Source organism: Vulpes lagopus, chromosome 3, assembly GCF_018345385.1.
Source record: "Vulpes lagopus strain Blue_001 chromosome 3, ASM1834538v1, whole genome shotgun sequence".
Taxonomy (NCBI): domain Eukaryota; kingdom Metazoa; phylum Chordata; class Mammalia; order Carnivora; family Canidae; genus Vulpes; species Vulpes lagopus.
The window spans coordinates 127,833,264-127,845,875 of NC_054826.1; the positions used below are offsets into that span (position 1 = coordinate 127,833,264).

The 12,612-nt window shown below is 65.3% G+C and overlaps 1 protein-coding gene across 9 annotated transcripts in view; it reads left to right on the forward strand.

The window, feature by feature from the left end:
* Nucleotides 1–12,612, forward strand: part of PKD1 (polycystin 1, transient receptor potential channel interacting) — a 41,174-nt gene that overhangs the window by 25,729 nt on the left and 2,833 nt on the right. For 4 of the 9 annotated variants that reach the window (XM_041748708.1, XM_041748710.1, XM_041748703.1 and 1 more), the window contains exons 16-41: nt 17–166; nt 1,012–1,155; nt 1,267–1,546; nt 1,617–1,830; nt 1,916–2,099; nt 2,412–2,564; nt 3,255–3,399; nt 3,496–4,116; nt 4,443–4,599; nt 4,850–5,102; nt 5,184–5,379; nt 6,326–6,496; nt 6,575–6,718; nt 6,828–7,038; nt 7,131–7,257; nt 8,955–9,071; nt 9,169–9,218; nt 9,469–9,653; nt 9,743–9,836; nt 10,365–10,483; nt 10,558–10,760; nt 10,835–11,029; nt 11,393–11,532; nt 11,838–11,950; nt 12,119–12,266; nt 12,348–12,476. In XM_041748708.1, the coding sequence (XP_041604642.1) occupies nt 17–166; nt 1,012–1,155; nt 1,267–1,546; nt 1,617–1,830; nt 1,916–2,099; nt 2,412–2,564; nt 3,255–3,399; nt 3,496–4,116; nt 4,443–4,599; nt 4,850–5,102; nt 5,184–5,379; nt 6,326–6,496; nt 6,575–6,718; nt 6,828–7,038; nt 7,131–7,257; nt 8,955–9,071; nt 9,169–9,218; nt 9,469–9,653; nt 9,743–9,836; nt 10,365–10,483; nt 10,558–10,760; nt 10,835–11,029; nt 11,393–11,532; nt 11,838–11,950; nt 12,119–12,266; nt 12,348–12,476 (4,643 nt within the window). The remainder of the gene's footprint in view (nt 1–16; nt 167–1,011; nt 1,156–1,266; nt 1,547–1,616; nt 1,831–1,915; nt 2,100–2,411; nt 2,565–3,254; nt 3,400–3,495; nt 4,117–4,442; nt 4,600–4,849; nt 5,103–5,183; nt 5,380–6,325; nt 6,497–6,574; nt 6,719–6,827; nt 7,039–7,130; nt 7,258–8,954; nt 9,072–9,168; nt 9,219–9,468; nt 9,654–9,742; nt 9,837–10,364; nt 10,484–10,557; nt 10,761–10,834; nt 11,030–11,392; nt 11,533–11,837; nt 11,951–12,118; nt 12,267–12,347; nt 12,477–12,612) is intronic. The other 5 variants (XM_041748709.1, XM_041748704.1, XM_041748705.1 and 2 more) reach the window with 4 other exon arrangements.

The following is a 12,612-nucleotide window of genomic DNA, read 5'->3' on the forward strand; positions in this document are numbered from 1 at the left end:
CCCCATGTGGCTGCAGAGTGAGACTGGTGGCTGTACCCTGACCTTCGGGCCCCGGGGAAGCAGCGTGGTCATCGTTCCTCGGGAGCGCCTGCAGGCTGGTGTGGAGTACACCTTCAACCTGACTGTGTGGAAGGCCGGCCGGAAGGAGGAGGCCACCAACCAGACGGTGGGTGCTGCTGGCCTGGGCCTGAACCAGCAAGGCCGAGCTCCAGGCCCCCGGGGTGGACAGGGAGGGCTGAGTGTCCAGGGCCGACTGCCCCCAAACACTGCGAGGACTAATGATGTCGTGCTTCTGGAAGCTACCGGTTCTCATTAGGAGTTAGTGCTTTTGATAATTTCTCTTTAACAAAGTGTCCTGCTTCAACATGGTTTCCTCCCAAACGGTTCCCAGGGCCCCAGGCACCGTAGCCACCTGTGAGCGGCTGTTCAGCGCCAAAGGCTGTGAGGAAACAGTCCCCTCCCCAGGGCACGGGTGTCCTCATTTCTGAACAGGAAGGGGCTGTACCCACCTGTACCTGTGCTCACCACTCCCCTCCCCTGGGCCCTCCAGGCGGGTCAGGACCACGGTGTGGCTGATCCCCAGGCAGGTGTGCTGACGGGAGCAGGTGCGCTAGGCTGCATGGGGGTGCCCTGCGAGGCGCTGTCGGCCCCCAACATTGGGGCTCTTCAGTGGGCCTGCCCAGAGTGGGGTCTGGTCTGGATTGGCTGAGGTGGGCCCCAGTCTCAGGCAGCAGGGACTGCGGGGTCCCTTCCCACACACAGGCGCTCATCCGTCGGTTCCCCTTCGTGGGCGAGCACTGAGAATGCCCACCACCGTCCCCAGCCTGGGAGACGCACAACCAGGTGATCGTCCTGGGTGAGGGCTCAGGCCGAGAAGGAGCTGGCCAGGTCCGGAGAGGAGGGCAGTGGTGCCTCCTCTGCCGCCCGGTCAGCCGCCAGCTCCCCGCCGCGCAGCGCAGATTCAAGGGTCTGGCTCAGGTCATGGCTTCCCTCTGACACCCCCGTCCCCAGGTGTTGATCCGCAGGGGCCGCGTGCCCATCGTGTCCTTGGAGTGCGTGTCCTGCAAGGCGCAGGCAGTGTACGCAGTGAGTCGAAGCTCCTACGTGTACCTGGAGGGCCGCTGTGATAACTGCAGCGAGGGTTCCAAGCGAGGGGTGAGCGAGCGGGGGCGGGGCGCCGGGGAGGGGAGGGGCGACGTGAAGGGGCGGGGCGGGAGCGTCATCGGGCCCCGCCCCTGACCGCGGCCCCGCCCCCGGGCCCCGCAGCGCTGGGCGGCGCGCACCTTCAGCAACCAGACGCTGGTGCTGGACCAGAGGACCACGTCGACGGGCAGCTCGGGCATGCGGCTGGTGCTGCGGCGCGGCGTGCTGCGGGACGGCGAGGGCTACACGTTCACGCTCACCGTGCTGGGCCGCTCGGGCGAGGAGGAGGGCTGCGCCTCCATCCGCCTGTCAGCCAACCGGCCCCCGCGCGGGGGCTCCTGCCGCCTCTTCCCGCTTGACGCCGTGCGCGCCCTCACCACCAAGGTGCATTTCGAGTGCACAGGTGAGCGCAGTGGAAGGGGGGGCGCGGGCGGGGGGCTGGGGGCGCCACTGACGCTCCGAGGGCCCCGCAGGCTGGCAGGACGCCGAAGACGCGAGCGCCCCACTGGTGTACGCACTGCTGCTGCGGCGCTGTCGCCAGGGCCACTGCGAGGAGTTCTGCGTGTACAGGGGCAGCCTCTCTGCCTACGGAGCTGTGTTGCCGCCGGGTTTCGCACCGCACTTCCAGGTGGGCCTGGCTGTGGTCGTGCAGGACCAGCTGGGTGCAGCTGTGGTCGCTCTCAACAGGTGAGCCTGGACGGGGGAGGGGTCGGGACAGGTGGCAGGTGGGAGTGGGGACTGCCACTCCTTCACCCCGGGACTCTGCCCTCAGGTCTCTGGCCATCACCCTGCCACAGCCTCCTGGCGACCCCCAGGGAGGACCCGCAGACCTCACCAGCTGGTTGCACGGCCTCACGGAGAGCATGCTGCCCAGGCTGCTGAGACAGGCCGACCCCCAGCACGTCATCGAGTACTCGCTGGCCCTCATCACTGTGCTCAATGAGGCCAGTGCAGGGGTGAGGACTCCTCTCATCTGTCCTCAGTGGGGACAGTGGGCCCACACCAGTCCCTGCAGCGTAGCACGTGCTTAGTTCTCTTGTGGGTCACCTTGAAACAAGTTCTGGTCCCTGTCCCCACCTGTGGACTCCCCCACTCCCGAGCACACCCCTGGGAAGGAGTCCTGGGAAAGCTTCCTTTTGCTCCTGAAGAAACAGTCCTTGAGCTGCCACCCAACTTTCGTGGTGGTGGAGACAGCCTGCACTGCCCCCCCACTGCTGCTGGGGCTGCTCGTTGCCCACTCAGGGCCCCCCTGTGCTTGCTGCCTGCAGTCCGAGCAGGTTCTGGCCATGGAGGCAGAGGAGGATGCCAGGCGGCAGCTGCAAGCCCAGATCCGCAAGAATGTCACAGAGACTTTGGTCTCCCTGCGGGTCAACACCGTGGATGACATCCAGCAGATCGCGGCGGCGCTGGCCCAGTGCACGGTAGGGGGATGCTCAGGCCCTTTGGCAGCCCTTGTCCCAGCCAGTCTCCCCAGTCATTTGCTGGTCTTTGGGCATTCCAGGGTGGAGCCACAGGGGCCTCCATCCTTCTGGTGACTGTGCAGGGTGGCCTGGGGCATAAGGAATAGCCTAGCTATAGGGGGGTCGGACACAAAGAGGCCATTCCTGTGCCATCCCCCTCCAGCCCACAGTCACGCCCCACCTGGCTTCTGTAGCTTGGAGAGCGACCCACTCCACTGTCCAGGGCTCGGGGACTGGACTGGGCTGGTCCAGGTTGAGCCTAGTCTCAGTGGGGGGTGGGAAATTGCTCCAGAGCCTTCAACAGAGAAGGGAGCAGAGCCCCTTCCCAGGGAGGTGGGGAGCCCTGTGCCATGTGGCTCCCATGGCCATGCACGTGGCTGGGGGTGGGTGGCAGGGCCCCATCACTCTGGGTCTTATTTGGGTGGAGAGAAGCCACAGAAGAGCTTTCAGCAGGGAGGCATGTGGGTGGAACCCACACTTGGGGTAGTTTTTCCAGCTGCATCATGAAGGGGGTTGGGAAAGGCCAGGGCCACCGTGGGCGCCCAGCAGCATAGCCCGTGTGACAGAGCTGAGCCGGCCCTAGGCGTTGGGGGTGTGGCGCTGGGCAGCCAGGCTGGAGTTGGGTGGAACACAGAGCCAGCCTCTCTGCAGGTGTCCAGCAGGGAGCTCGTATGCCACTCCTGCCTGAAGAAGACGCTGCATAAGCTTGAGGCTATGATGCGCATCCTGCAGGCAGAGACTGCTGCCGGCACTGGGACGCCCACGGGCATAGCTGACAGCATTCTCAACATCACAGGTGCGGGCAAGGCCTCAGCAGGCTCGTGTGGCTCCCCCCACCTCCTCCTGCCTCTCCCCCACAAGCATTCCTCCACAACCTCCTGTGCTCTCACAGGCGACCTCATCCACTTGGCCAGTGTGGACATGCAGGGCCCGCAGCCCTCGGAGCTGGGCACAGAGCAGCCCTCACTCATGGTAGCATCCAGGGCCTACCACCTCTCATCGGCCCTCATGTGCATCCTCATGCGCTCCCGTGTGCTCAACGAGGAGCCCCTGATGCTGGCGGGCGAGGAGATTGTGGCCCAGGGCAAGCGCTCCGACCCGCTGAGCCTGCTGTGCCAGGGCAACGCCTCGGTTCCCAGCTGCCACTTCTCTATCCCCACGGCCTTCAGTGGGGCCCTGTCCAACCTCAGTGATGTGGTGCAGCTCATGTTCCTCGTCGACTCCAATCCCTTCCCCTTCGGCTACATCAGCAACTACACCGTTTCCACCAAGGTGGCCTCCATGGCCTTCCAGACGCAGGCCGGCACCCAGATCCCCATCGGGCAGCTGGCCTCGGAGCGTGCCATCATCGTGAAAGTGCCCAACAGCTCCGACCAGGCTGCTCCGGGCCACCGCGCCCCTGCTGGCTCCACCGTCATCCAGCCCCAGGCCTCCATCAGCGTTGTGGTCACCCCTGAGAACAGCAACCCGGCAGCCGGGCTGCACCTGCAGCTCACCTACACGCTGCTCAGTGGTGGGTGCCGCGGGAGGGGTGCTCGGGGCTGCTGCCTCCTCCCCACCTTAGCCCGGCCCGTGTGGGGGCAGCAGGGGTGCGCCAGGTGAGGAGGTGTTTCTCACGGACCACCCCCCAATTCGTGGCCTTTGGTAAAGTCTGCCTTCTGCTTCACAGGCTTCGGGGGCCTGGCCTGGGGGCAGTGGGGGAGGAGCGCAGAGCGGGCCGGAGAGTGCTCCAGCCCCCTAAGCCCTAGTTAGCGGGGAGGGCTCCCGATAGCTCCCGCAGTGCCCCCCGGGCTGAGCGACTGCCCAGGGCCTCCGCCCGACCTATACTTGTGCCCCTAGAGCGCTACTTGCCCGAGGAGCCTGAGCCCTACCTGGCCGTGTACTTTGACTCGGTGCCCGGGCCCAACGAGCACAACTGCTCCGCCAGCAGGAGGATCAGCCTGGAGGAGCTGGCGGGCGGCGACCACAGGCCCTATACCTTTTTCATCGCCCCAGGGTGAGCGCCCGCCCTGCTGGTGGGAAGCAGGCCCACAGAGGACCTATTGTGGGCGTGGGGCTGACCTCTGAGGGCAGGGTGGGTGTGACCAGGGTGTGACCAGATCCCCGGGTGCTGAGGTCACATGCTCTCCCTGTGGGAAGAGATGTGGCGGCAGGAGGGGGAGGGCCAGGCATGGCTCTGAGCATGGCTGGGGCCTAGAGCCTGGGGCCTGGCGGGGTCTGGCTGTCATACTCCCTTGTCCTTCTAGGACCAGAAACCCAGGTGGGACTTACTACCTGAATCTGACCAGCCACTTCCGCTGGTCAGCACTGGAAGTGAGTGTGGGCCTGTACACGTCCCTGTGTCAGTACTTCAGCGAGAAGGAGATGATGTGGAAGACAGAGGGGCTTGTGCCTCTGGAGGAGACGTCCCCCAGCCAGGCTGTCTGCCTTACCCGCCACCTCACTGCCTTTGGTGCCAGCCTCTTTGTCCCCCCCAGCCACGTCCACTTCATCTTTCCGGTGAGTGGCACCCTGTTTCTTCGTCCTGAGAAGGTGAGGTGGGGGATGTGGCTCCTGGGCCTGATGGCTCTGTCTCCCCAGGAGCCGGCCTCAGGCGTGAACTACATCGTCCTGCTGACGTGTACCGTGTGCCTGGTCACCTATGCAGTCATGGCCGTGATCCTGCATAAGCTGGACCAGCTGGACGTCAGCCGGGTGCGCATCATCCCTTTCTGCGGGAAGGGAGGCCGCTTCAAGTATGAGATCCTGGTCAAGACCGGCTGGGGCCGAGGCTCAGGTGAGTGGAGGGGCTGCCCCCGGCTTGTGCTCTCTGGCCACCTGCCCTCACGGTGATGCCACACGAGGGCTCAGTTTACCCAGCATGTTGCGAGCAGGAGCGTATGGGTCGTCCCGGCACTGTCGGGACACCGGGGCACTGGAACACAGGGCCTTCCTGTGTGAGTGGCGGATGGTCAAAGGGTGAGGGTGGTCATGAGCCATTACTGGTCGTGAGCAAGGACAGCATGACACAGATGTGAGACATGCTGAGGATAAAAGCGTTTGATTTCATTGTGAAGCACTTGCTGAGTGGTCTGGACAGTGGTTGCCGAGCAGCCACGGCACTTCCTGCAGGCAGAGAGCCCGTTCTCCAGCCTCGCGGCGGCTTCGGACGCCTCCCTGTTGCCCCTCTGAACGCTCCTGAGTGGGTATTTTGCCAGTGTCAGGTGTTCTGCACCATCTCGGTCCTTCCCCTCCTGATGTTTGCCATCACGGGCCCCAGGTGGTGTCACTGGCCCAGTTACTTTGGATCCTAAGTCACCGCCCTGCGCTGCCACTTTTCACTTCCTTTCTGTGCTTCCACTCTTGTCGGCCAGTCCCCTTCTGATGCCCCAATTGTATAAAACGTTGCGTGTGTTTATCACCGGGAGACAGGCGGGCAGCGCCCCGTGGGCCAGGTGGTGTATGGGAACTGACAGGGACGCTGGTCCGCTGTTCCCAGAGCAGACTGGGGAGCTCGTGGCCCAGCTTCTGTCTCACATGGTCACCCGGCTGACCCGCCCTGAGCCCGAGCACGTGCCATGCCGTCAGGGGTCACGTCCCTGGCACGTGACATCACTGACGTGGTATCTGTCGGCCGTGCAGAGCCAGACCGCCCGTGTCTGGTGAGGGAAGGAAGGGGGGCCCGGGGTCACGCGTCTGCCGGGCAGCACTCCAGCCCCTCTGTGCGTCCATCCAACCTCCAGGTACCACGGCACACGTGGGCATCATGCTGTACGGGGCGGAGGGCCGCAGCGGCCACCGGCACCTGGATGGGGACAGAGCCTTCCGCCGCAACAGCCTGGACGTGTTCCAGATTGCCACCCCGCACAGCCTGGGCAGCGTGCGCAAGATCCGCGTGTGGCACGACAACAAAGGTCTGTGGGGGCACCCGCAGCCAGCCCGCCAGCACCCCAGGCGCGCCTGCCGGCCTGACGCATCACCCCCACCCCCAGGCCTCAGCCCCGCCTGGTTCCTGCAGCACGTCATTGTCAGGGACCTGCAGAATGCCCGCAGCACCTTCTTCCTGGTCAATGACTGGCTGTCAGTGGAGACCGAGGCCAACGGCGGCCTCGTAGAGAAGGAGGTGCTGGCAGCAAGTAAGGGCCTGGCCGTCCCACCTGAGCAGCCTGGGGCTGAGCAGCCTGGGGGTGGCCCTGGGCCCGCGGCTCCTCAAGCCCGTCCATCCGTCCATCCGTCCCTCCCCAGGCGAGGCAGCCCTGCGGCGGTCCCAGCGCCTCCTTGTGGCCGAGCTGCAGCGCGGCTTCTTTGACAAGCACATCTGGCTCTCCATATGGGACCGGCCGCCTCGGAGCCGCTTCACTCGTGTCCAGCGGGCCACCTGCTGCGTCCTCCTCGTCTGTCTCTTCCTGGGCGCCAATGCCGTGTGGTACGGGGTCGTGGGAGACACTGCCTCCAGGTGGGTGCCTGGGGGCTCGGATGGCCTCCTCCTGCCCCCCTGCCTCCTCCAGCCTGTCCCAGCCCGGGTCTCTCTCCTCTCTTGCCCCACAGCGCGGGGCCTGTGTCCACTCGGATCCCGCTGAGTGTTGACACGATTGCCGTCGGCCTGGTGTCCAGTGTGGTCGTCTATCCCGTCTACCTGGTCATCCTGTTTCTCTTCCGGATGTCCCGGAGCAAGGTGGGCCAGGGACCGCGGGGCTGCCAGAGGGCGGAGCGTGGGCTTCAGGCTTCTGCCGAGGGTGGTCAGTGCGGCAGCCAGAGCGGGAGAGTCAGGGGTCGCGGTGTTGACGAGCCCTTAGCTGGACTGACCCAAGAAAAAAGAGAAACAGATTGTCAAAGCCTTGGATGAGCCCAGGGTTCTCCTTGCCAACGCCACAGAAACCACTAGGACAGTGGGGGAGCCGTGGACTGCTGTCCACCAGCCTGTCACATGACCCAGGCCCCGCGGACAAGTTCCTGGGACAAGTGACCGAACTGACCAGAGAGGAGATTGCCCCGGGAGAGGCCTCCAGCGAGAGGCCGGAGCAGTGATCTAAGACCTCCCGCATGGAGCAGCGCGATGGCCTCCCTGGTGGCGCCTGGCCACTGCCCAGGAGTCAGCACGGCCTCCACGAACTGACCTGTCCCGTCCCATGTGGCCAGAGCCGGATGCAAGAGGTACCGGCCAAACAGCCACAGCCTCCTGAGCAGGACGGAGGCCCAGAATCCAGCAGTGGGCGGCAACTGCCTGCTCTGGCTGCTTGTGTTCAGTCAACGACGATGAAAGCTCAAGTTCCTCAGGTCACCAGCCCCGTTTCCCGTGCTCTGTAGCAGCATGGGGCTCATGGCTACCATGGCAGGCAGGGCGTCATTCTAGGACATTCTTTAGCATAGCACTGTGCTAGGCTCGGCCTTGCTCAGAAGGTAGCACGCCTCCACGGGGCAGGGCCCGGTCTGCCTTCCCCCGCTGACCTCCCTCCGATGACCTCGCCCCACTGACCTCCCTCTGCTGACCTCCCTCTGCTGACCTCACCCTGCTGACCTCACCCCGCTGACCTCACCTGCTGACCTTGCCCTCGCTGACCTCCCTCCGCTGACCTGCCCCCCTGCTGACCTCGCCCCGCTGACCTCACCCCCCTGACGTCCCCCCACCCCGCTGATCTCTCCCCTGCTGACCTCCCTCCACTGACCATGCCCCTGCTGACCACGTCCCCCGCTGACTTGCCCTGCTGACCCCCCCACTGACCTGCCCCCCACTGACCTCGCCCCCACTGACCTCCCCCTGCTGACCTCGCCCCTGCTGACCTCCCCCTCCTGACCCTGCCCCCCACCGACCTTGCTTCTGCTGACCTCATACCTGCTGACCTCCCCCTGCTGACCTGCTCCCCCGCTGACTTCCCCCTACTGACCCTCCCCCCTGTTGACCTGCCCCCCACTGACCTCGCCCCCACTGACCTTCCCCTGCTGACCTGCTCCCCCTGCTGACCCTGCCCCCACTGACATCGCCCCCACTGACCTCGAACCTGCTGACCTCCCCCTGCTGACCTCCCACACTGACTTCCCCCTGCTGACTTCCCCCTGCTGACCCTCCCCCCTGCTGACCTGCCCCCCACTGACCTCGCCCTTGCTGACCTCCCCCCTGCTGACCCTGCCCCCCACTGACCTGCTCCCCTTGCTGATCTCGCCTGCCACTGACCACGCCCCCGCTGACTTCGCCTCTACTGACCTCACCCCTGCTGACCTCCCCCTGGTGACCTGTTCCTCCTGCTGACCTCGCTCCCTTTAGCCTCCCCACCCCGCTGACCCTCCCCTCTGCTGACCTGTCCCCCCTGCTGACCCCCCGCCACCGACCTCGTCCCTGTGACCTCCCCCACTGACAGCCCACCTCTTCCGTAGGTGGCCGGGGGCCCGAACCCCACCCCCGCAGGGCAGCAGGTACTGGACGTTGACAGCTACCTGGACTCGTCTGTGCTGGATGGCTCCTTCCTCACCTTCCCGGGGCTGCGCGCAGAGGCAAGTGTGCCCCCAGGGGCCCTGCCAGGCTGGGGGTGGGGGGACCTGCCACCTTGGGCAGTCCAGGGTCCTAGGGATTCTCTGTACTTCTCAACAGGCCTTTGCTGGACAAATGAAAAGCGACTTATTTTTGGATGATTCTAAAAGGTAGGGGTCCCTAGAGCAAACGTGAGCCTCGGCGTAGGTCGGCCATGGCCTGTGTGTGCCATGTCACGGGTGTCTGGGCTGCGTGGGCCGTGTGCGTGTCCTGGGCAGGGGTTGGCAGGCCTGTGTGTTGCCCACACCCCACCTCAGGGCCCTGTTTGCTCAGAAGCTTCTGGAGTCCCTGTGTGATTGGAACTGGGAGTGTGCACAAGTGTCCCCTGGGTTCCCCTTGTCCAACCCGTGTCACCCTCAGCCTGGTGTGCTGGCCATCTAGCGAAGGCACACTTAACTGGCCGGACCTGCTGAGTGACCCGTCCATCATGGGCAGCACCCTGCATCAGGTGGCTCGGGGCCGCACGGGCCACACGCTGGGCCCGGAGGACGACGGTCTCTCTCTGCTGAGCCCCTCCTCACCCGCCAAATACTTCTCAGCTTCAGGTGGGCATCGCCCTGCTCTCCCAGGAGGGCCCCGAGGTGGGGGTTGGAGGAGCTATGCCCTCCCTGACGTGCACTGCTCCTGCCTCCAGATGAGGACCTGATCCAGCAGATCCTGGCCGAAGGCGCCAGCAGCCTGGCCCCCACCCAGGACACCCAAGTGGAAACGGATCTGCTCACCAGCCTGTGAGTGCCTGGCCGCTGGGGCTCAGGGTGGTGGGAGCCTGGGCCGGGAATCCCTGCTTGCCTCCTGGACGGGCCTGTGCTGTGCCATCCGTGTGCCCCGCCGCGGGGCTGGGCCCCGTCCCTGTGAACCCTGTCTGCACAGAGGCCAAGGCCGAAGGTGGGCCGGGTGGGGCGTGCTCGGCGGTAGGTGCCAGCCCAGGCCAGGCTGGTGCGAGAAGCAGGCGGGGGCACGGGCTGGGGGCCACTTGGGTGGTGCTGTGGAAGGCCACCGCTGCTGGGGTGCTGGCCCGATGGGGCAGGGTGAGGACCCCACTCACTGAGGGTGGAGGCCGGAAGCAACGGGGAGCCAGGACCAGGCTGATGCAGGTTTCCAGCCCGGGAAGCAGGCTGGGTGCCGGGGCCCCTCCTTGGTCACGTCCACCCGTCCACCCACTGACAGTGGGGAGGGCACCGCATCGCCAGAAGAGGCTCGAGCTGAAACTGCGGGCTACAGGTGAGCGCAAGCTACTCCCCTCTTCTGTGCCTCAGGTCTAGCGCCCCCGGGGAGACGGCGGAGACGCTGACGCTGCAGAGGCTGGGGGAGAGGGGGCCATCCAGCCCCGGCGTGACCTGGGAGCAGCCCGCATTGGCCAGGCTCTCCGGGACAGGTGTGCCCCTGTGTCCCCAGGATGCCCCCCGCCCTCCCCAGGGCTGCCTGTCACCGGCCTGTCTCCCTCCCCAGGGCTGGCGGAGAGTCTGCAGAAGCGGCTGCTGCCCGCCTGGTGTGCGTCTCTGGCCCACGGGCTCAGCTTGCTCTTGGCCGCCGTGGCTGTGGGGGTCTCCGGCTGGGTGGGCTCCAGCTTCCCCCCTGGTGTGAGCGTGATGTGGCTCCTCTCAAGCAGCTCCAGTTTCTTGGCCTCCTTCCTTGGTTGGGAGCCCCTCAAGGTAAATGGGATGCGGGGGGCCGGGCCAGCAGCGTATGGCACCTGCAGGCCGCTCTGATGCCGCCTGTGGCGCAGGTCCTGCTGGAAGCCCTGTACTTCTCACTGGTGGCCAAGCGGCTCCATCCTGATGAGGATGATACCCTGGTGGAGAGCCCGGCTGTGACCCCTGTGAGCGAGCGTGTGCCCCGCGTGAGGCCCCCCCACGGCTTTGCGCTCTTCCTGGCAAAGGAGGAAGCCCGAAAGGTCAAGAGGCTGCATGGGATGCTGAGGGTGAGCTCAGTCACGGGTGCCCAGCACCTGCTGTCCACCTGCGTTCTGGCCAACGTGCTGGCTTCCTGTAGGTTCTCCCTTCATCAAAAACCTTTACTTCCACAGAGGCCCTATGGCCCCTACCCCATCACCCCCAACTCCTACCCCCCCAGTCCTTGCTCTCTCTTCATGTCTGGCTCAGATGCCTCCTCTGCCTGGCCTCTCAGGGCCCTCGGGGTGGTCTCCGCCCCCAGCAGGGCATTGGCAGGTGTCTGTGTTGTCTTCTTGGCACCAAGGACCTTGGCCACGGGCAGATTGCCGGCTGGCTCTATTGTGGTGGGTGAGACTTGGATTGGCTGACCCCAGGGCTGTCCTTGCCTCCAGAGCCTGCTGGTGTATATGCTCTTTTTGCTGGTGACGCTGCTGGCCAACCACGGGGATGCCTCATGTCACAACCATGCCTACCGCTTACAGAGTGCCATCAAGCAGGAGCTGGGCAGCCAGGCCTTCCTGGCCATCACCCGGTATGGACACCCTAAGCACATGCACATACGCCAGGTCAGGAGGGCACTGATGCCAACCAGGCCCCATCTTGACCCTGGCCTTGGGCCAACGCAGTCCCCAGGAGGTATGGGGAAGGGTCTTGGTCCAGTTTTGTCAGGCCAGCTCCATAAAACTTACTGTCCTAAATGCAAGTAGGCTAAGGAATGTGAGTCTTCACCTTGTCCCCTTCTGTGGCACTAGCAGCCTGTCATTGGCTTGGCTGCTGACCACCCTCACCACGGGTTCCGGGAGCTTCGGGGTAGAGCATGTGACTGTGTGTGGGCAGGTCTGATGAGTTCTGGCCATGGATGTCACACGTGCTGCTTCCCTACATCCATGGGAACCAGTCCGGCCCAGAGCTGGGGCCCCCACGGCTGCGGCAGGTGCGGCTGCAGGAAGGTGAGCGGCTTCCAGCTGCCTGGCTAGGTGCCCTTTATCTTCCCTCTGCCTCCCTTCTTTATGGCTTCTCCCTTCAGGGCTGCAGGGAGGGTTTAGGGAGCCCATGGAGCGCCCTGCCCAGGCAGCGCTGGTTTAGTCACGCTCACTCCTTGGCTGCTCTGCTTGTAGCTCTGTGCCCAGACCCTCCTGGCGCCACGGTGCACGCGTGCTCAGCCAGCCAGGGCGCCTTCAGCACCGGGGACTACAGCATTGGCTGGGGTCGTGCTGCCCACAACGGCTCTGAGACGTGGGCCTACTCTGCGCCAGACCTACTGGGGTAAGCACAGCGGTGCCCCCGCGGTTCCCTCCCTGGTGCCTGCGCGCCTGCGGCAGGGCTCTAACACTGCCCCCTCGCCAGCAGCGTCTGGTCCTGGGGCTACTGCGCTGTGTATGACAGCGGGGGCTACGTGCAGGACCTAGGGCTGAGCCTGGAGGAGAGCCGCGCGCAGCTGGGCTTCCTGCAGCTGCATAACTGGATCGACAACAGGTGCGCGCGCCTCCGCGGCCCCCCACCTCCGCCCCCGCAGCCCCTCAGGCTGGCACAGCAGCCCTCCTCCTGCCACGAGCCTGCGGCTTCCCCAGCGTTACGTTCCTGATGGGCCTCTCACTCAGCCTCCACCTCC